Source organism: Pleurodeles waltl, chromosome 3_1 (genome assembly GCF_031143425.1).
Source record: "Pleurodeles waltl isolate 20211129_DDA chromosome 3_1, aPleWal1.hap1.20221129, whole genome shotgun sequence".
Lineage (NCBI taxonomy): Eukaryota > Metazoa > Chordata > Amphibia > Caudata > Salamandridae > Pleurodeles > Pleurodeles waltl.
Window position 1 is genome coordinate 828,083,410 of NC_090440.1, and position 22,911 is coordinate 828,106,320.

General features: G+C 48.1%; 1 protein-coding gene across 1 annotated transcript in view; it reads right to left on the bottom strand.

The window, feature by feature from the left end:
• Positions 1-22,911, bottom strand: part of PIK3C2A (phosphatidylinositol-4-phosphate 3-kinase catalytic subunit type 2 alpha) — an 852,450-nt gene that overhangs the window by 114,337 nt on the left and 715,202 nt on the right. The window contains 1 exon segment of the mRNA XM_069223730.1: positions 10,154-10,361. Coding sequence (XP_069079831.1) covers positions 10,154-10,361 — 208 coding nt within the window.

A 22,911-nucleotide genomic window follows, 5' to 3' on the forward strand; every position in this document is an offset into this window, starting at 1 on the left:
TTGATTACATATGGGACCCCCTGGTCAGGTTTCTGTAGCCCCAAACTAAGGGCCTTGCACCTCTTCCATATATAGGAACCGGAGTCTGAGACGGGGGGAGACTAGGGAGGACCCCACATAGTCCAGAGAGGGGGACACGCAACCACCGACTTCTCTTAGCTACTCTTAATTTGTCTAGAGACGGATGGTTTGTTATATGTTAACTTGTTTAATGTCAATTTTTTTATTCTATTTCATGTATGGTACGAGCTGGCTATACTTACGACCTTGCATGATGATAAATGTCCCTCAAGATAGAGTATTCCTGGTGCACAATGTAACACTACTCTAGCGGAGGACAAAGGAAATAGAGCTGTATGGAATAGTCTAAGATGTTTCTTGATTAAGTATGCTTGTACTGTATTATAAAATGTCAATAAAAAGAAGATTACAAAAAAAAAAAAAACACAACAAGAACTGATTAAAAATGAAACTGAAAAACATTTAAGAAATCTCAAATAAGATAAAAGAAAATTGGCAAACGATATTGAGCAACCCAGCAAAAGGCTCTACAAATAACAATTTGGTGCATCAGCACAGTTTCCATCCAAGATGCTTGTGGAAATACAGAGCTGAGGTTGAGGAGTTGCTGATGCAGGCTGGGGTAACTCATGGTTACGGCGCTGGTTTGGTAGTGAGGGAGGAATCGAAAAGTGGAGGGGTCATGCAACTGCAGGGCTTTCATTACAATGTTACCAAGTCACCGCATCTTATGGAAAAGGAGCCATATTCCTGAATGGGGGAAATATGCCATGTCCATGGTTTGTTTCGAATGCCAGACTCACTGCTTAGACCAGTCTCATTCTGTTTCTGGCCTACACATGGTTGCACTAGGCTCCAACCATTTGTGTCCAACATAAGTGCAGCTTTTCCTACACAACAACAGCTCTTCCTGCAGTACCTGCATCTAAAGCCTGCACACTGAGATCATAATAATAAAAGACGATCCAACAAGTACTTTATAAGTAACTCAAATGTCCAACGCAGTAAGTTGAAGGGTAGGAGAGGGACCCTTAACTGCTAATGTGCTCTGCTTGCCCCCATTAAAAGCCCTCGTATTTTCAGATACAATGGCCACCTCCTCTCTACTCTCAAAGGATATAGTCTTCCATATAGCTGTAACAAACTATGAGAAGCCATTGACCGTGGCACCACACTTACCCTGATGAGTCCCATTTAAAGCATGGGATGGTCAAATCAAGACTTCCAATGCTTAACAGCTTCCCATGCTATTTCCACAAATAAATAATTGTACCTAGCTAATATGTTAGAAGGATAAATCTTTCTGACCAGTGCACCCTCTTTTGTAAACCACCTAACAACTTCTTTCGCCCATAACAAAAAGAAAAATACTTAGACTTTATGTCCCATCTCATGCCACACGTATGCAAAGTCCTAGGGATACAGCAGATGTGTCCTTCGTCTACCATCCAATGGACTGGTGGAGAGGTACACATGAACCATTAAAATTATTTTTAGAAAACTGGTTTGTTACAGCAGGAGAGACTGCACAAAAAAGCTACCTTTGGCCCTGTTAGTCAAATAAAAAATTAGCAAAGTTCCACCGCGTTTTCACCGTTTAAACTATTGCTAAGGAAGACAGCCTTATGCCCTCTTAGGCAATGCTGCTGAGCAGTAGGAAGAAGAGGACGAAGGCCATAATTTATTAGTGTCAGACTTAAAAAACAGTGTGCAGGTTTGTGGGAAGAAATGAGAATAACTGTAAAAAAAAAATCTTTTTATTTTTTTTAAAAGCAGGGTTGCAGAACCACAAAAAAAAAAGAAGAAAAAGGACAGATCTACCACATAAACTTGTTCAAGGAGTGGGAACAACCAGAGTCCCAGCAGAAGACAGGCTCTTTTTAACACTGACTCAGAACCATTGAAGATAGACCTTTTTTCCCGTTGCAAGAAAGGGTGAGATAGGAAACACAGACATTGGCTCTAAAATCAATCTATACTAAAAAAGGAATTACCTGCCCTACTACAGCGGTTCCCTGAGCTATTTTCCGGTAAACAAGATAGACAAATCTTGTTTAACGTAAGATACTTACTGAAGGAGGTAAGTTTGTGAGATTAAAACCTTACTGCATTCCCACAGCTAGGTTAGTAGCAGTCGAAGAAGAAATAGCTAAGATGTTACAAGATGGGATTATTGAGCCCTGAACTAGTGCCCAGTGTTCCCCCATCGTTCTGGTGCCAAAACCAGATGTGTCCCTGAGTTTCTGTATAGGCTTCCGACAGTTTAACAGTATCTCAAAATTTAACACATACCCCATTGCCTATGGTAGATGAGCTGACAAAGACTGGATAGGGAAAAACTGTCTTTTCTACCCGGTCAGGTGTGTATCAATATAAAGTACTACCCTTTGGTTTGCACGGAGCCCCTTCCACTTTCCAAAGACTAAACAATAGGATCCTGACATCCCACCGAGTGTACGTGCCTGCATATTTAGACTATGGGGGTCATTACAACCCTGGCGTTACAAGACCGCCAGGGCTGTAATGACGGAAGCACTGCCAACAGGCTGGCGGTGCTTCCCAGGTCATTACGACTGCGGCGGAAGCACCGCGGTCGCACCGCCGGGGCCGGCGTTTTCCCACCACAATGGCCCCGGCGGTAGTAATCCGCCAGGGCAGCGCCGCTAGCAGGGGATTACGAGTCCCCCTACTGCCAGCCTTTTCCTGAAAAGGCTGGCGGTACGGGGAGTCGCGGGGCCCCCTGACAGGGCCCCGTGCAGCTTTTCACTGTCTGCTAAAAGCGCAACGGGTGCAACTGCACCCGTCGCACGGCTGCAACACCACCGGCTCCATTTGGAGCCGGCTCCTGTGTTGCGGCCAACGGGGATCTGCAAATGGCCGCAGCGGGGGTGTGGCTGCGTTAGCGCCCGCCTGGCACCGCCCGGCAAGGTCGTAATGAGGGCCTATATTGTCATATTTAGTTCCTCCTGGACAGAGCACCTCCAGCATTTGTCCGCTGTCTTGTCCACTCTCCAGGGAGCTGGCCTGACAGCCAATTTACATAAACGCACCCTTGTCACTGACTCTATGAAATATCTACGCTACCAGATCCATGCTGGCACTATAAGCCATCAAGCAGAGAAAGTGGAGGCTATCAGAAACATATCCCCCAACTACCAAAAAAAGATGTCTGTTCCTTTTTGGGATTAGTGGGGTACTACCATGGTTTTCGGAGTTAGCGGCTTCCCTAACTAATTTGTTTCAAAACCACTTTACTGCCAAGATACAGGTCTGATCAGTGCAACAGCAGGAGAGTTTTGATGGGTTAAAGGTTTGCCTTTGTGAGGAACTTGTTTTGGCCTGTCCTGACTTCCAGCTACCCTTTGTATTACAAACCGATGCCTCTGGCAGAGGCCTAGGGGCTGTCCTGTCCCAAGCAAACACTTAAGGAAATCTTCACCCTAGAGTATATATCAGTCTTAAACTCCTTCCGCGAGAACAACAATATCAGACTATAGAAAAAGAATGTCTTGCGATTAAGCGGTCTGTAGAAGCCCTTCAATATTATCTCTTGGGGCACACATTCACCTTGCTAACAGACCATAACCCACTGGTCTGGCTGGCCAGGAATAAGGATTCAAACTCTTGCATGTAATTCTGATTCCTGGCCTTACAACCTTTTTTATTCCAGGCGCAATATCAACCAGGTTGCCTACAGACCAATTTAGACTACCTCTCCAGAGAACCTGTGACAGACGGGCCTGATCAGCCACTCAAGGAAGTGGGGTACTGTGAGGTTGGTTGTTCATCTTCCAACCCGGCCGTCAAAGTAAGCCCAGCTGAGCTGGCAGGGAGAGCTCTAGTGGGTGCAGCATCATCACCAATCACGATGAAAGACTATGCTGGAAAAGGAGGGTGGTGGGTGAGAGAAGTGCGATTGACGGAGAAGGAGCGGACAAACAATTAGAACTGTTGGAGATGGAAAGCGGAAGAGAAGAGGTGGAAGAAGACCAGTGAAGTGCTGATGAACAACCAGAACGGCTGAAAACAGAGAGCAGAGGAGCCGAAGAGGAGGAAGATCCAGGAAATGCTGATAGGACACCAGAGCTGCAGATGAAGTTAAGGCAGGAGAAAGAGAGCAGTGGGGAGAATGAACTGACCACCCAGAAGTTGGAGGCTAGAGGGTCCAGAACACTACAGCTCTGTCACAGAGCTGTGGTCAGAGGCACGTCCCTCCATTGTATTTTCTTTTTTTTTTATATTACTGGTAGGGAAGTAAAATACATGAGAAATAATTGAGCTCAGGGAGGTTAGTGGTGTAGGAAGTTGGCTTTGTATATACCATACCAAAATCAGGTATGGTGTGTACAGAGTCTATGGGTTCCCCAGAGGCTTGACAGAGGCTAAAGTAGTTAATACTAATGCTCTCTTTTGTGGTAGTGTGGTTGAGCAGTTAGGCTTATCAGAGGGCAGTACAAAGCATCTCTTGTACGCACAGTCAAGAAATGAGGCAAATTAAATTACTAACTCCAGGCTTGTTTTTATCTAGCAAAACTATATATTTTGTCAGTTTATTTACATAATCAAAAGATCTTTGTAGCAGGTAAGTACAGTTTTAAGTGAGTATCAAGCATATGTATCAAATGTACTTTGTTTGGGTTTTGCAGATAAAGCGGTTTACAAGTAATTTCAAAAGTTGACAGTGCAATTTTTCAATGGGAGTCAAAGTCGGGGGGTGGGGGAGTGTTAGCTCATTTAACAGGTAAGTACACAACTTAAAAATCCAGTCTTTAGGGGTTAGGATGTCCACAGATCAAAGCTCAAGTTGACCCCAAAAGTGCACCACCAGCAACACAGACCAGCTGGTTACTGGCGTCAAAGTTGGTGTCGGATTTTCAAAGGAATCCTAGGAGGACTGGGGGGACTTGGTAGAAAACAGATTGCAGGTAAGTACCAGCGGTTTCAGGTCAGCACTGGGGGAGGGGGTCACAGCTCAGCCCCAAACACACACCCTCAGTAGCATAGGGGTAAGCCAGGTGCAGGGTGCAAACAAAACATCAGGATCCCAATGCTTTCAATGAGGTAACCACGTGGGTCACAAAGATGTTGCAAACAGGCCAGCAGAGCTGGGGCCAAGTCAGTTGACGTCTAGAATCTCCACTGCTGGGTTCGGGTCTTAGCAGTCCTCCTCCTTTCTTCTTGAGGTCACCACAAATCTGTTGAGCAAGGTTCAGGGGTGCCCCTAAATACTAGATTACAGGAATCAGAGAGCAGTAGCCTATGCTACTGTCACTGAGTGTGGCACACTCCTATCCCTACTGGTCCCTGTCCTCCAAATCAAGATGGGGGATTCTGCAAGGAGGGGGTCACGTCAGCTCTGGACACCTTAGGGGGTGGTCCTTGCTGTAGTGGTCACACCTCTTTGTTTTACCTAATTTTCCCACCGGACCTGCTGCCAAAAGTGGGGTCTGGTCCGGGGGGGAGTGGGCATCTCCACTAGCTGGAGTGCCCTGGGGTACTGTGACAGGAGGTCTGAGCCTTTGAGGCTCACCACCAAATGTTGCAGTTCCTGCAAAGGGGGAGGTGTGACGCAGCTCCACACGGACCAGGCTTTGAACCTGAACCCAGAGATCACAAAGGCTCTCACCATAGCGGCAGGCTGGCACAGATTGGTCAGCTCTGCACTTAAGAGTTGGGTAAAATACATGGGGCATCTTTAACATTTATTTAAAATCAGTGTGGGTTTATTGTGCTGAGAGGTTTGATACCAAATGTCCTAGTCTTCAGTGAAGCCATCATGGAGCTGTGGAGTTCCTAATGACAAAATTCTAACTCATGTCCTTAATATGGCCACACTGCACCTATAATGTCTAGGAATGGACTTAGACACTGTAGGAAGATATTGCTCCTGCAGCTATGCCCTCATCTGTGGTATAGTGCACTTTCTAACTTTCTCTCCCCACCAACACAAACAACCCAGCAATGGCTGTGTACATGTGTTTGGAGAGGGGTCGCTTAGGGTGGCACAATACATGCTGCAGCCCTCTGGACCCTCCCTGGCCACGAGCCCTTGGTAAAATTGTTACCTTTTACAAGGGACTCAGCTGTGTGCCAGGGGTGTGACAACTGGGAAACCAATCATACAGTTTTAGGGAAAAAACATAGGTGTTGAGGCCTGGCCAGCAGGATTCCAGCACACACTCAGTGAAGTTAGGATCAGATATCAGGCAATGGTGGGGGTACTGCAAACAAGGGGCCGGTTTCCTACAGGAGGGTACGAAAAAGGAAGAAAAAGCTCCCTCCACAAGTCAGTCACTCTGTACAAAAAACACTAAGGTGTTGGTCACGGTGTATTTCCCTAAAGAAAAAGAACAGTGTCTCAAAGTGAGCTTTTCTTTGTGTTGCCTAATGTTTACAAACCCGAGTCTGCCAACTCTTAAAGACACATGACCAAGAGGAATCGGTTTTCCTGGGAAGGACTGAATAAGAGTTGAAAGTGCGACTGCTTTTGAAACTGCATTTGGGGCAGCATTGCTGGAGCAATTTTCTTTTGTTCTTATCTTGCTTTCTCTTACTTTGTCATGATTCCAACACTTAAACAATAAAACCTATAAATATAACGCACCAGCTAAAGCTCTAGTCATTCCTGAGAGCTTTCTACAATTTCTTTATTGCAAGGAAAACTCTAAAATATCCAGTGATTTAAAAAACCGGACTCAAAACTGTTATGGTCACTTCCGGGATCATGGGTACCGTAGATGAGGATACCAGCTGCTTCTGCTGCTGCTTCCTTACTCAAACTCACCCTGGACATTTTGACCCCCCCCCCCATGCATTATTCTGCATTGATGTTTTGGTGGGAGGATTTAAAAACCTATTTCTTCTTCTTTTTTTTTTTGCCCACATTTGCTTACTTTGTTTTCCACAACTAAATTGTGTAGCAGTAACTCTTGATAATTCATCATCCCATATTCTTGGCTGGAGCGTTTTCAAGTGTTAACTGGTGATGCCTTGGCATTTATTTTCCATAGTTTGGTCCAGTTAGCTTACCTCATTTTCCACAACTATGTCACGTAGTAGTAACTTTTGAAAATCAATTTCACATTTTCTGGGTGGGAGCTTTTTTCAAATGCTATCTGGTAGGGATGGCGGGAGCTTTTTCAAAAAGGCCTACTACCATCTTATTTTTTACTATGCAATAGTATACAATTGGCTCTAATAAATAGATTGGGGTTTGTCATTAGAAAAGCTGAAGCTGCATCGACCACAATCACCAGGGGGCCTTTTCAATTCTGTAGGAGGGTAAGATCCTCTCCATTATGTCAGATTTATCGTGTGTGGTGCTTCCAGGTGTGTCCCACACATTCTAAGACAGATAAGAGAGCATGAGTTTGGAGAGTTTGGAGTGTCTTTTTGAGCACATCACACCAATCTTCCGGATGTGCATGTGAACCCTATTTGTAAGCAAAGAGATCATCCTCTTAAGTGTTTATACATATGTTTTATTTTGCTGCTTTCTTCTTTTTTCAGGTCACCTATTACATGAACACATACATGATAGTGTAAGATTCACTACATATTCATGTGGGATTACACAGCTTTGTAGAGTATCATTACTCTTCCCGAGTGAAGATTAGGAACTTTTTTTACGGTACTGATGAAATGCCACTCAATCATTTTTTTTTTTACTAAGCAGGTATGAAGTATTTCCACCTAATATTTACAGTGATTCAACAAACCATACAGTTTTTCATTTAGGATAGATATTGGCAATCATATTAAAACTTGGTTAGCAATATCTTTAAACATTAAATAAAAGTACACAGTTCTGAAGCAAAGAGTTCCAACTAGGAGCCCAAAAAGGGACTCAGGTCAATCTAGGAACTTGTATTAGTAGAAGCAAGGGCCCTCACACACCCAATTGGGTGTCATGCTTCATCCTTGGGCCTGCTCCTCGTGGGACCGGCGATGCAATGTCTAACAGACCCCTCGAGGGGGCTCTTTGCCAGAGATCTTTAAGACAGTGCTGTTTGGTTGAGTGCAGGGATGTACTGGCACTATGGGTAGGGAAAGTGAGGGACTGGAAAGTGAATATTAAAATCTACTATAGGGACCCCCAACCCTATGTGTTTAATTATTATCTGTGGAATCTACATCAAGGTTAAATATTGAAACAAATATGACTGAGGTAACAATATTGGTGACCTCTAAACCTCGGAAGGAAGCCAAATTCTGCACTTCCTGTTGCTCAACATCTTTACTTAGTCTGGGCATGAAAATCCTCATGAGAAACCTGGGGCTTTCTTGATGAATGCGGATAAAGTGGGTTTCATTGAAAGTGTACAGCATAAGCAATATTACAAAATAGCTTAACAGCTTCTGGGTAGTGGGAACAAAAGGAGAGGGAAGCTATTCTGCCCCCTTTGATGCTGAAAAAGTGACCAGGCAGACTTCAGTTTTATGATGAATGTGCTGCAAATTGTTGGACTCGATTGGCGATTCAAGAGCTGCAACACTCAGCAAAGTTCTACCTGAACAGGAGGTAAACAAGTTCTGCTGAGATAGAGAGACACAAAACAGGCCTGCCCACTCCCAACCCTTTTATACGCTGGTTGAGGAGCATTTTCTGTAAAGTATTAGAGAGAACAGTAACATTGAGAGGTTGGCCTAGGTCAAGAGGTCTTCAAGGGGACCACATTTGTCGATGATGTCTTGCTAACCTTCACTGATCCAGTACTCTCTTGGACAGAAGAGATGGGGGAGTTAGTGAGGATTTATGATTTTGTGTTAACCTGCACAAATCAGAGAGTCTGATTGTGACACAAGGGCACTTAAGCTTAAAAGTGCACATGCTGAATATATATATTTCTGTGGCAGAAAAAAAATCTCTATTTTGCTGCACTCAATAGAGCTCACTACTGGATGTTAGAGGAGTCACAACACAAGCTGCCCTGGGAGGGATCACAGAATCTAAGGTGACGTTACTGTTGAAGATTCTGCAAGGAAATCATAGGCTACCAACATTTCAATATAAATATACATTTTAAAGGTATGAACAATTTTGTGGATGCCATTTTTGTTTTACTCAAAAAAGTTACTCCCTCAAGCTGATGTGAGCGAAAACAATGGATAGGCTTTTATGTCAACAAAACTGACTGTCACATGTGTTTAGGTGTCTCAAAAGTAATGAGCCAAGGAATGGGAGTCTGCCTTGATGCACACAAGAAAAGTTGTCTTATGGTCAAGTCTCAGACGCTTTTAACTGAAACCAGTGCACAGTATTTATTACAATACATCCAAACTAAGGGTCATGTGACTTATGCCTGTATTAACCTGTATGAGGTCTGGTGGAAAGGAGTCAATATTGTCCAATATTCTATTGGGCTTTGATAAAAAATGTATGGGCCTTGGGGAAGGGAGCTTTCTGCAGAGCCTGCATGTAGATTTAATGGCCAAAACTGCAGTCTTGGGCATCAGGGAAATGACAACCTATCAATGAACACCTACCATGTATAAGCTGCTTGAAAGAACTTGGACACAATGGAGAGGTAGCTTACCAGCTAAGCATGGAGATGGAAGGGTGGGTAAACTGTTTGCCATGAATGGTAGGCCAAGTCCTTAGCTGGCTGCTTTCTGGCTAGGGAAACGTTACCAATAGAGACAAGGAAACGGGGAATGCAAATTTTTTATTTTCTGTTTACAGGTGAGTTCATAGATGTTTCCCAAAGTACTGTTTATATTGTTTATTTGTTATATGACATCAATAAAAAGTTTTTTATTTTTTTTAAGTGATAAGCTAGACCCTTGAGAATTTTGGGTGCATTCGGGGTTACAGTAATTTTTGAGTGCACGACCAAAGTATTAGTGTTTCAACATATGTTCCATCTTTTAAAGATGGGTGAAACATGGAAAACATGACTGTATTAACATGGGGATTTAAATATATGAGTGAGAAAACACGTCAGCAAATTATAAAAGGTAGAGTTATAATAACATCGAAAGAGGCTAGCATTCAATATCCTAGTCAAGCTCATGGTTTCTGTTAATTATTATTGATAAAAAATGATCAATTTCAACAAGCGTATGAACATGTAGGAACTAATTAAAGAGGAAAAGCATCACGATTACTACAATTAGATAGACCAACACTTACATAATGCTTGTCTGGGCTGTATCGCTTCTGATACGTAAAAACAGAGACTTCCATTATTCGTCCATCTTGCTTTAGCGAGTACGTTTTGGGAGAGAATGAAAGGATGGGCTCGTTGTTGCTATGCAGTCCTGATGAACGCAACTGTGCAAGGTTATGAATGAAGAAGTTGAACTTAGTGGCCATACTTCCCAAACTTGATTCAATCAATCTATTTAAAAAATGAAAGTTTAGAGCACATCAATTTCTTTCAAATGTAAGAAATAATGGAGAAACAATTTAGAGGAAAGGGCACTTCTGAATCTGCACGGAAGATTACTACATCTAAGAAACATTGTGCTAAATTTTAGGTACTTAACTCTTTGATATCATCCCTTACAGAATATGACTGCTGTCAATCTAGCTAGTGGACTTCATGAGAAACAAAAGCATTACAGAAGAGCCAGTGAATAAGGTAACACATTCAGATAAAAACAATAAAGTAGCACATGGTAGCAAATTGGGACTCTTACTAGACAATTAAATTGCAGATCAGAATGACAAGTGGCCACAGGAGTCATAAATGGGAAAGGTAACGTAGCTGCTCTGCCCCAAGTTCATTGGGTAGACAGGTCCACAGGAATGGGTTTCTGAGAAGACTAATTGTAAAAATAAACAGTGAACACAATCCACACAGTTAGAGCTTTAATCTTCGGAGCATAACACATGAAATATCTCTGCTGCTAAGTATTTAGGGCCTGGCAGGCCTGACCCTTCACTATGGTCATGCAGGGAAAAAGAGTACCATTTTAGGATCCCCAAAATAATTTTCTCTCTTTACTGGATAACTGAAGGAAAAAAGTAAAAAGTTACCATAGTGATCATGTGCTTGATGAAATATTATGCAACAACTCTGATTAATACTGTGTTGGAACATTGTACCAAGTCCATTCAAACTTCAGTCTACACCTGACAAACACATGCAGCAACATTACATATACACCCCATAACCCTCTGGAATAACGCAAAGTCAAAAGGAATGGAGTAAAATTAGTGTAATATTAGTAATACTTAGAAATATACGTCCATAAAGAAAAAACAGTATGTACAATATATACAAAAGGAGAGACAATGCCCACTTAAAAATTGTCCGTGGCCCACTGGGCCAAAACACACAGGCCAAGGCCACACTTATCTCCTGCCTCAATACGGAGAGAACACTGCAGGGACATCAGGTCGAAAACACACAGGCACCTCAGGGGGAGGGGGAATGGGGGGCACCTCAGTCGGAAGATGGTACAACGCCACTGCTCCTGGAGGGGCTCCATGGCCACTGCTTGGACCTGGGGAGTGCAAAGCCACAGTCTCTCTAGTGGGTGGTGTGCCCAATGCTTGGTCCTGGGGAGTGGAAGTCCACAGTCTCTCTAGTTGGTGGTTTGCCTACTGCTTGCTCCTGGGGAGTGCAACGCCACAGTCTCTCAAGTGGGTGGTTTGCCCACTGCTTGCTCCTGGGGAGTGCAAAGCCACAGTCTCTCAAGTGGGTGGGTCGCCCACTGCTTGCTCTGGGGAGTGCAAAGCCACTGTCTCTCTAGTGGGTGGTTTGCCCACTGCTTGCTCCTGGGGAGTGCAAGGCCACAGTCTCCCAAGTGGATGACTTCTCAACTGGTTCTGGAGGGGGCTTTGTGCCCAATGTGCTTCATCCTGGCAAGGAGGGGCTGAGTAGATGCCTTCTTCCACTGGTTCTAGAGGGGGCCTTGTGCCCAGTGTGCTTCATCCTGGCAAGGAGAGGCTGAGTGGATGCCTTCTTTCACTGGTTCTGGAGGGGGCATTGCATCCTGTGATGCAGATCTTTTGGAGTGCAAGGTCACAGTCTCTCACCTGGGTGTCATCACAACAGTTTTTGCAGGGGCCAGGATGCACTGCAGCCCATGTAGTTACCACTACAGACTGCTCTCCGATGGTGACGGCTGCTCAGTGTATGCCAGTTGCGCTGCAGGTGGCAGTGCTGGCAGTTGTGGTGGTAGCCACCAGGCCTTTACCTGCAGCCTCGGACGGCTGCCCACTGGGGCTGCTGCTGCTGACAGTGATGCTGCTGGCCGCGGTGCTGGCCGCGGTGCAGGTGGTGATGCTGGCAGTTGTGGTGGTAGCCTCCAGGCCTTCACCTGCAGCCTCGGACAGCTGAAGTGCCATGGCTGGTGTTCTGTGCTCTTTTCTGCCCTTGGCAGATGGTGGTGCCTCCTTGCTTCTATCAGGCTTGGCCTTGATGGCTGGTTGTGCCTCCTTCCCCTTGCTGGATGCTGTCCCCTTCTTGCCCTCGCCCGGTGGCGGACCCTTCTTGGCCTTGGCAGGTGTTGGTGGCACACTGGCTGGGCTGACGGGTGCCTTCTTGGAGCCTCTCACAGCTGCAGAAACCACAGTGGCCGTGGACTGGGTGGCTGAGGTGCTGGGCTGGGTTCGAGACAATAGGTCAATGGTGGTGAGGAAAAGCTTCTTAGGGACACTGGGGCGGGAAGAGGGTGAAGGTTTGTGAGTGGAGGGAGTGGTTGTAGGAGTTGTCAGTCTGCTGTGTTTGGGTGCAGGTGCATGGGCTGGATGCTGTTGTGAGGTGGATGCCTGTTGGGTGGGTGTGTGCTTGCGTTTGTGTACTTTGAGAGGAGGGGTCACAGACACAGTGGGAGAGGACACAGGGGACGTGTGCACGGATGTGGGAGTGGTGACTGCCAGTGAGGGGCTTGTAGTGATAGGCGTGCTGGTGATGGAGGTAGTGGATGAGGATGTAGTGCATGCAGGTGTGAGTGGAGACGCTACTGGGTGGGGGGTGGGGGAGGAGGAGAAGGGGGACACAGTGGAGGCAGTGGATGTTGGTGTGTCTGTCTGTATGGGGATGGTGCTTGTGAGTGCCTGTGAGATGAAGTGTGGTGCTTGTGTTTGCCTGAGCCACTTCTGTGTGTTCATTTGGGTGATTTCTGGTCTGAAGGTGTGCTTGGGATAGGCTGGGGTTGAGGGGATTGGGACTGGGACTGGGTAGAGGAAGTTGGAGGCTGGAGACAGGGACAATGGCTGCTATCAGTGCGGAGGCCAGAGCCTGGAATGCTCTCTGCTGGGCAACCACGCCAGAGTGAATGCCCTCCAGGCATGCATTTGTTTGTTGCAAATTCCCGGCTACACCCTGGATGGCATTCAGTATGGTTGACTGCCTAACAGTGAGGGATCGCAGGAGGTCAATAGCCTCCTCACTGAGGACAGCAGAGCTGACTGGGGCAGGGCCTGAGGTGCCTGGGGCGAAGGAGATGCCCACCCTTCTTGGTGAGCGGGCACGGGAAACACGCTGAGGGGCTGCTGGGAAGGCGTTCCTGATTCGGAGGTGGCGGCTGTACCTGTTGTTGGGGTGGGCACAGAGGAGTCTGCCACCGCCAGGGAGCTTCCATCTGTTGAGGAGTCGCTGCCGGTAGTGTCCCCTCATGTGTCTGTCGTGGTGCTCCCCTTGCCCTCCGTCCCACTGGTGCCCTTCACTGTCGGTGGATTCGGCCTCCAGGCCCATGTGGAATGCAGCTCCCTCCGTCGCCGGTGCCTCTGCTCCTCCACCAGATGATGCTAATGCACACAAGGACAGGGTGACAAAACAAGAAGGGGGGGAGGGGGGGGAAGAGACAGAGGATACACTTGGTCAATGCCAGCAACAACACTACCGTTGGAGTACACAACACACAGGGATCAGCCCTATGCACTAGGCCATGTATTACCAGTTACAATGCTAGTCACCAGCCCATGGGGTACAATGCCTAACACCATTAGCTGCACACCTGAAACCCACAGGACCCTGCCCAGTAGTAGATGCCCACTAACACTATTGGGGTTGGAGTGCTTCAGAGTGTGTCCAACATGGGACCTACCCAGCCATGTTCACCCTGGCCTATGGGCACCCACAGCCCACATCCCACATCCCCCACCCAGGTAAAACCTTAATGCGCACAAAGTCATGATTCTGAATCTGTACTCACCTTCTTGTATCTGCTGTGATGCATTCAAGCGCCCATCCAATTCCGGATAGACCACTGCCAGGATGCGGAACATCAGGGGGGTCAGGGTACGACGGGCACTCCTTCCTCGTTGGGAGGCCAGCCCCAGCTGGGCCTCCGCCGTCTTCCTTGCCCAGCGGCGTAGGTCCTCCCACTGTTTGCAGCAGTGGGTGCTCCGCCTGTCAAAGACCCCCAGGGTCCGCACCTACTTGGTGATGGCATGCCAAATACCCTTTTTCTGATGGGCGCTGACCTGCAGAAAAATATGTATAGAATAAGGTATGAGTCATACCGTCCGGCCTGTTACACTCCTGGCCCACCATATACCTCCCATCCCCTTACGCACAAACATTGACCACCAGACATACAGCACTCTGCCTAGGACCCCTCAGACACCTCCCCACACACGAGGCTTACACACATACACAGCAATCCATACATTCATGCTCCACGCATCATGCTCACAGGGTATTCACCTGTTTGTCTGGAGGACCATAGAGTAAAGTGTACTAGGGTAGGACCCCATCCACCAGTCTCTCCAACTCCTCCGAAGTGAAGGCGGGGGCCCTTTCCCCAGACACTCGAGCCATTGTCGCTTCCAGACACAGGTCACAGCAGCACTTTCAGTGTAGGTCCTCTCCTGTTGAAGGTCAGGTAGTGAGTGAACAGATAGAAAATGGCGGTCACGTCCCCGGCGGTGCGTACCATCACCGCCGGCGTACATCGCCATTGGCTCCTGGAACCCATAGGGCCCAATGATAACCAATGCGAAGTTACGCGGCGGTCATCAACCGTCGACCGCAGCGGCGCACAACGCCAGTGGAATTACCTAATTTCCACTTGTCTCTCCTCACAGGTCAGGCAGCCACCATTTCAGGGGGCACAGGCCATGGCACCTAACTGAGTCACAGCAGACACTGGCTCTGATTATCGAGTTCACATACTGTTTCTGTAAAGGAAGAAATCTGTGAATATGACCCTCTGCTCACCGTTTTTCACCCTAGAGTTCAACCGCTGAGGATGAATAGGAGATGGAGACATCCCCCCCCGTGGACAGACCCCTGGTGACGATGGAAGACAGGCACATTATCCTGACCTACAGACTTGATAGGGCCACAATCCAAGAACTGGAGCCAGACCCGATTTCAGTTATCCGCCAGCCCACAGGTATCCCCCCTCTAGTGCAGGTCCTGTCAGTGCTCCATTTCCTGGCAAGTGGTTCCTTCCAAGCGACAGTGGCCATGGCATCAGGGATGTCTCAGCCAATGTTCTCCAATGTGCTGACCAGAGTGTTGTCTGCCCTGCTGAAACACATGCGCAGCTACATCGTATTCCCCAGGTGGAGGATTCGGCCACAGTGAAGGCTTGACTTTTATGCAGTGGGACATATCCCCAACATCATTGGTGCCATTGATGGTACACATATTGCATTCACCCCCCCCCCCTCCCCAACATAGCCCCCCTGGAGAAATGAACAAGTGTTCAGGAATAGAAAAAGCTTTGACTCTCTGAATGTGCAGTTGGGGTGTTTGGTGGACCAGTACATCTCCCATGTCAATGCCAAGTATCCTGGCTCTGTGCATGATGCCTTTATCTTGAGGAATAGCAGCATTCCATTTGTGATGTCTCAACTCCAGAGGCACCGGGTGTGGCTAATAGGCAAGTCCATGGTCCCCACCCAGTTGATGTAGGTATATGGGTGTGGCCCTAAGGATGAGTGTCTGGCTAACAGGTATCCCTCAATATTTGCAGGTGACTATGGTTACCCCAACCTTTCATGGCCACTGACCCCACTGAGGAATGCCAGGACAAGGGCAGAGGAACGTTACAATGAGGCACATGGGCGAACAAGGAGGATCACTGAGAGAACCTTTGGCCTCCTGAAGGCCAGATTCCGGTGCCGCCATCTGACAGGTGGATCCCTGTACTACTTACCCAAGAAGGGGTGCCAGATCATTATTGCATGTTGCACAACCTGGCCTTGAGACGCCAGGTGCCTTTTCTGCTGGAGGATGAGGCTGGAGATGGTTGTGTGGCAGCGGGGAGCCTGTGGACAGTGATGAAGAGGAGGCAGAGGAAGAAGATGTGGACAACAGAAGTACACTCATTCAACAGTACTTCCAGTGACACACAGGTAAGACACTAATTGCACCTTCCATTGCAGTTTTGTGTTTGACATTGAACATGGCAGCCTGATTTCCCTATTTCTGTGGCCACTTACTGTACCCTTTGGCATCTTTATTTTCAGATCTCTGAGCCCCACTCTGGCTCCTGGTGTGTTTACTGCTGCCCACTACAGGTTATACCTATGTTAATATTACAGTAGATTAGAAATGCAAAGTTTACAGTTTGTGAAACTAATACATTTGTCATATAATCCACAGATTCCATACTGGAATTTGTTCAAAGGGTGTTTATGTGCTAATAAGTGGAGGGGGTATTGCAATGGACTGGGTTGCTGATGGAGGAAAGTCCAAGGTAGAGTCCAGTTTATTTGTATCAAAGGTGCATTGTCCAAGGGGGCATAGGAAGGGGAGCAATGGCAGTTCAAGGTGTACATGGTGACAGAGTGGGACATAAGGGTGACAATCAGGAGAGTCTTATTTCCTGGCGGGGGTCTTGGCAATGTTCTCTGGCTTGTGCCTGGATCTCAGGGACCATTTGCGGGGGGTACTTCTTCTGCGGGGGGTGAGGTGCTGGTGGCCTATTGGTCCTGTGGCGGGGCTTCCTGTCCACTAGCGCTGGCAGAGGTGGAGGGCTAGCGTCAGGGGCCCATTGGTGTGCCACTGCCTCCCTCTCTGATCGTACTGTGTTTGTGGGGTTGCCTGGGGTCCCTATAGTGGTGGACACACTGCTAAATGACGTGTCCTGGGAACAGAAGGATGGGCCCGCTGGGTGGGTGCTGTGCTGTGCTGGTGTTTCCTGAGGCTCTGTGGTGGTTTGGGACTGTGGCTGGGTAACCGACTGTCCAGTGGTCCCTGATGGGCCAGGTTGGTCATCGTGATCCAGGCGTGCAGAGCTGCTGTCATCACTGTGGGCCTCTTCTGTGGGGGGACTGGATGTGGCTGGCACCTCCTCTCCGGTGACGTTGAGTGGGGGGTCCTGTGGGGATGTAAATGAAGTATTATTGTATCTGCATGTCCCATCTTGTGCATGGATATGTTTCCCTCAATGGTTGTAATTAGCAAGGCAGCCTTGGCTTGTGTGAGTTGTGCTTGGTTTGGCTAAGTGATTGTCACTAGTGTGCATGATGTGGTGATGGGTGTCCATGCAGGTCTGTGATGGGGGTCCATGCATTGGTGTTGCATGCTGGGCTTGGTATTGGGATGGGTGGGTTGTGATGGTGGGGTATATGTGAGGTGGTGGAGTGATGGGGGTGAGGGTAGGGGTAGGAGTTTGTAATGGCATGCAGGTGGGGGGGAGGAAGTAGTAAAGATTTCACTTACCAGCTACTCCTGCGAGGCCTTCAGGATGCATGATCGCCAAGACTTTCTCCTACCATGTTGTCAGTTGTTGGGGAGGAGGTGGGGGTCCACCGCCAGTCCTCTGAACAGCTACCTGGTGTCTTGCAACCACAGAATGCACCTTCCCCCGTAGGTCGTTCCACCTATTCCTGATGTCATCCATTGTTTATGGGTGCTGTCCCACGGCTTTGACCCTGTCTACGATCCTCCGCCATAGCTCCATCTTCCTAGCAATGGACGTCTGCTGTACCTGTGATCCAAATAGCTATGGCTCTACCCAGATTTCCTCCACCATGACTCTTAGCTCCTCCTCTGAGAACCTGGGGTGTCTTTATGGTACCATGGGTGTAGTGTGAGTGGTATGTGTGAGGGTGTGTGGGGTGATGTGCTCGGGTGTCTGTTGTGAGGTGCCTGGATTGTGTATGGGTGATGGTGTTATGTGGCTCAGATTCAGTGGGTGCTCCTGGCTTGCCTCCCTCTATCAGTTGGCAATATTTATTTTCGTTGTAAGGGGTTGTGGGTAATGTGTGTGTGTGTTTTATACTGAATTGGGTGTATGGGTGTGGTGTGTGTATATGTGTGTCAGATGTGTGCAGCTTGAATTGTGGAAGGTGGCTTAGTTTTGTTAGTGTGCATGTATTTTGAGCGCAGGGGTGTGTCCGCCAATGGTTTACCATGGTTGAATGACCGCTGCAGTGATTCGTGGGTCATGATGTTGTGGGCGTGTTTCTGTTGGCGTAACGGTGTGGGTTTTGGTACCGCCAGTTTATCACTGACCTTTGGTCTGGCGGACTTGTGTGCGTGACGGTATAGTGGTGGATTTCTCTGTGTGGGTCATAATTCCCATAGCGGTATACTGCCGAGGTCACGGTATGTTGGTGGCCATCAGCACAGCGGTAAGCGGCATTTACTGCCAATGTTGTAATGAGGGCCATAGTCTCTGCCAGATAAGGGGTTATCGAAGGAAAGTAACTTGTTCATCTGACAGAGATTTCAAGCTTCAGATTCCTTACCTCTGAATAGATACCCTAGCAATACCATCCCCGGAGGTGGATCTGGGAACCAATTTCAAACGAGAAGATCCTTCTCACAGTAGTGTTTGGTAAATGTGTGCAGAGATTCCCAGATTGCTGCCTGGCAGAAGTCCAGGACTGGAACACTGCATGCTAATGCAGTGGTCGCAGCTTCAGCACTGGTGGAATGAGCCTGCAAGACTTCCCAGATTTCTTTTTGGCCAGATTCAGAGCATGACCCAGGAGATTATTCGTATCTGCACTGTGTGATCTTTCTTCACATCTACATAATCCGCAAAGAGATGGACGTCCACCCAGAACTCACAGGTACGATCAAGGAAGAAGGGCAACACTCTATTTGGGTTCAGGAGGTGGAGCTTCTCCTCTTCCTTAGAGTGGTGTGGGGGGGAGGGTACGTTAAAAAGTAGGCAGGGTGACTGACTGGTGTACATGAAAACATGTGACCACTTTTGGCAGAAAAGAGGCCCTTGTGCAAAGCATCACTCTTTCAGGATATATAGAGAGGCAGGGCGGCTTAGATGATAAGGCCTGCAGCTCACTCACTCTGCAGGAATAGATGCAATTACCATAAGGAAGGCTGTTTTCAAAGTGAGAAGCCTAAGGTGACAATTGTGGAGGGGCTTAAAAGGAGCACACATCAAAAAAGTAAGAACCAAATTAAGATCCCTTTGAGGCATGATGAATGGGGAAAAAGGGGATAGATGAGTAAGACCTTTGAGGAACCTATGTACAATAAAAGTCTTAAAAAACGATGGTTGATCAGGGAACCACAAAAAAGTAGGAATGGCAGATAAATTGCCCTTAAGAGTGCCCAGGGCAGAGCCCTGTTGGTCAATGGAAAGAATGAAAAGTAAAACCTCAGAACAGAGGGGCAGAAAGGGGATCAATAGACTTGTATGTGCACCATGCCACAAATTTCAACAGGTGTATAACATTTTGGTTGAGGGATGCCAAGCTGCCAAAATGACATTACAGACTTCGGGAGGAAGGTCAAAATCTGTCAACTGCTGCACTCTATCTTCATGTAAGATGGCGAAGAGTGGACAGGTTCGGGTGAAGAACCCTTCCCCGCTGCTGCAACAGATGTTCCCGAACGGGCAGTCTGATCGGAGGACAGCAGGTCAGGATTCCAGTCCGGAGCAACAAGGATTACTTGGGTCCGGCTGTTCCTGATCTTCTTGAGAACTCGGGGAAGGAGTGGTATTTGCGGAAAGGCTCACAGGAATCCTGAATTTCACTGAAGACAAAAAGCATCTCTGAGCAAGAGCCGCCTTGGAAACTCCAGCGCACAGAACTGCTGTCATTGCGTGTTCTTGGAGGAGGCGAACAGGTCCAACGAAGGCTCTCCCCACTGCTTAAAGAGACCTTCCACCACCTCCAGATGGAAATGCCATTTGTGATCCTCAAGGTATCTTTGGCTGAGTTTATCTGCTCTGGCATTCAGAAAACCCGCCAGGTGTTGAACCTACAGAGTATATTCCCTATTCTTTCAGCCATGTCCAGACTTTGACCTCATCATGCCTTGTTTGTTGCACTACCACAAAGCAGAGGTGTAGTCAATGAACACATGCACTAGCCTTCCCTTGATGGAGGGTAGAAAGGCTTTCAATGACAGTTGGATCACCCAGAGCTCCAAAAAATTGATTTGGCACCTGGATTCCGCTGGAGGCAATAGTCCTCTGATCTCCACCTCTCCCAGATGGCCGCCCTATCCCAGGAGTGAAGCATCTGTCACTACTGTCAGATCTGGTTGGGGAAGGGAGACGGATCTGCCTCTGACCCAGTCACAGTTCACTAATCACCACTGCAGTTCTTGTGCAGTTCCATCAGTGATCTTGACCATGTCTGAGAGATTCCTCTGATGCTGCGCCCACTGGAACTTCACGTCCTTCTGCAGAGCCTGCATATGCCATCTGGCATATGTCACCAGTAGGATGCAAGAGGCGATCAGTCCCAACAGCTTCAGTCAGTCTCTACGAAATCCAGGATAGAAGATGAAACATCGGTATCATTGCCTAAATATCCTGGACTCGCTGCTCGGGCAGATAAGCCCAAAACTGCCCCCTATCCAGAACAGCTCAGATGAAAAGGTGCTTCTGAGAGGGAGGCGGGTGTCGTCAAGTTTATAGTGAACCCCAGCAAATGGAGAATGTTCGCTGTAGTCTGGAGGTGGGAGACAACAGCTTGGGGTGAGCCCGCCTTCAACAGACAGTCATCGAGATAGGGGAAGAGTGACACCACAGATCTCTGCAGTTCAGCTTCAACACCCACCATCACCGTGGTGCACTGGTAACTGCCCCTGGTGACCTGAGGGGCACTGGTAAGGCCAAAGGGAAGCACGGTGAACTGAAAGTGCTTGCGGACGATCGTGAACCTCAGGTAACGTCTGTGGGCAGGCAGGACGGGGATGGGAAAATAAATGTCCTGCAAGTCCAACACTACCATCTAGTCTCCTGGGTCCAGGACAGACAAGACCTAAACCAATGCAAGTATTTTGAATTTCTCCTTCTCGAGACAGAGATTGAGGGCTCACAGGTCCTACAAAAGGATGAAGACCCTTGCCCTTTTTGGGAACCAGAAAGTAGTGGGAATAACAACCAAAGCTTATGTCTGGCATCAGAACCCTCTCTATGGCTCCCCTGGTCAAGAGAGTCATGACCTCCTCGCAGAGAAGGGACACATGATATGGCTGTGAGATGGTGGGAGATGCAGTCTTGAAGTGGAGAGAGCAGCCCCTTCAGATGATCTGCAAAACCCACCTGTCCGCTTTGATAGACTGCCAGTGGGGCAGGTGATGGCAAATCCTGTCGCCATCTGGGTGCCTGTGGTGGTAAAGAGGCAGACTAGGAGGGTTTAGAGTCTGCTGCAGATGTGGGGGCAAGGAGGCAGAATGACCAAATCACTGGCCACCAGACCTACAAGGTCGGTGGGTACAGCACCCTCATCCACGCAGAGGCTGGGCAGCATGCGCAGCAATGTGGCTGGATGCAAAATGGCATGGTTGGAAGCTCGTTCCGTAGCCAAGAAAGGAGCAATGGCAGATTGGGGGAGATAAGAGTTTGCTGTGAGGCCCATGCACCTGGCCGTTGCCTGAGAAACCTCAAATATGCCTCATCTCTGAAGAGACAAGTGCTATCGAAGGGCATGTCCTTAAGTGAGGCTTGGACATCCCCCAAAAAGCCAGACGTCCTCAACCATGTGTGGCGCCTCAGGGCCATTGTCGTGGTAACCGCTGTGCCTAGCGAGTCGGTCTTGTCAAGCCTCCAACAAATTGTGAACTTTGCTTTCTCACTCCCATTAACAACACCCTGAGAGAGTATAGCCCGGGCCTCACTTGGATCTTGTTGCAGCACTTGCACAACCATGTCCCACAGAGTGTGGGAATAACGGCCCAAAATGCATGCCGTATTCATAAAACACAATGCTAGGCTCGGGGAAGAAATCATCCCCTTCCCGAATGGGTGGAGCCTCTTGGGATTCCCTATCAAGGGGGAGTGGAAGGGAACACGCTGTGGAAAGTTGAAGCTTGGACCACCATAGGGGTGGGGTGTTGTCTGAGGAAGGTTGGGCAGGGCAACAGTGGCGGGCAATTGTCATATTCACAGGAGCCCCTGTTCTGGGTTTGGGCAAGGCACCAAAAAGAACATCCGTGAGGGCATCATTGAACAGGAGAAGGGGTTCAGATGTGCAAGCTCCCAGTTGCAGCACCTCTGTAAAGAGATTAGTTTAGACTGTCATTGAGGGTAACTGAAGGTCCATGACCTCAGCTGCACTCCTAATCACCATCACGTAAGAAACTCTCTCCTTTGTAGCCATGGTAGCAGAGAAAGAATACCAGTCTCTTCAAATGTGTCCAGTCCACTGGCCTCACCCAAACCCTCAAGCCAGTCCATTTCCTCCTCATAGGGCTGGTATTCTAAAGGGTGCAGCAACTCCTACCAGTCTTCCTGAGGCCACGCCTAACAGATAGGGCTGAGGCTCTGATCTAGGAGGAAAAGCTCCTGCAGGTGTCGGAAATGGGCGACACCCATCCAGCTCGAGTTGGGGGTGACACTGGTGATGATGCTGCCAGTGGGCGCCAGAAGTGTTGACATCAGGACCGGCAAGATGGTACGACCAATGTCGGTCCGGATCCAGGACTGGATCCTTGGGGGCCTATCGGAGCCGAGGCCTAAGCCAAGGGTACAGAAACAGAAGGGGCCCCCTCAGACTCCACGGGCCCAAAGCTGCGTTGACGGGGTCAGATTGCCCAACAATGAGGCGCA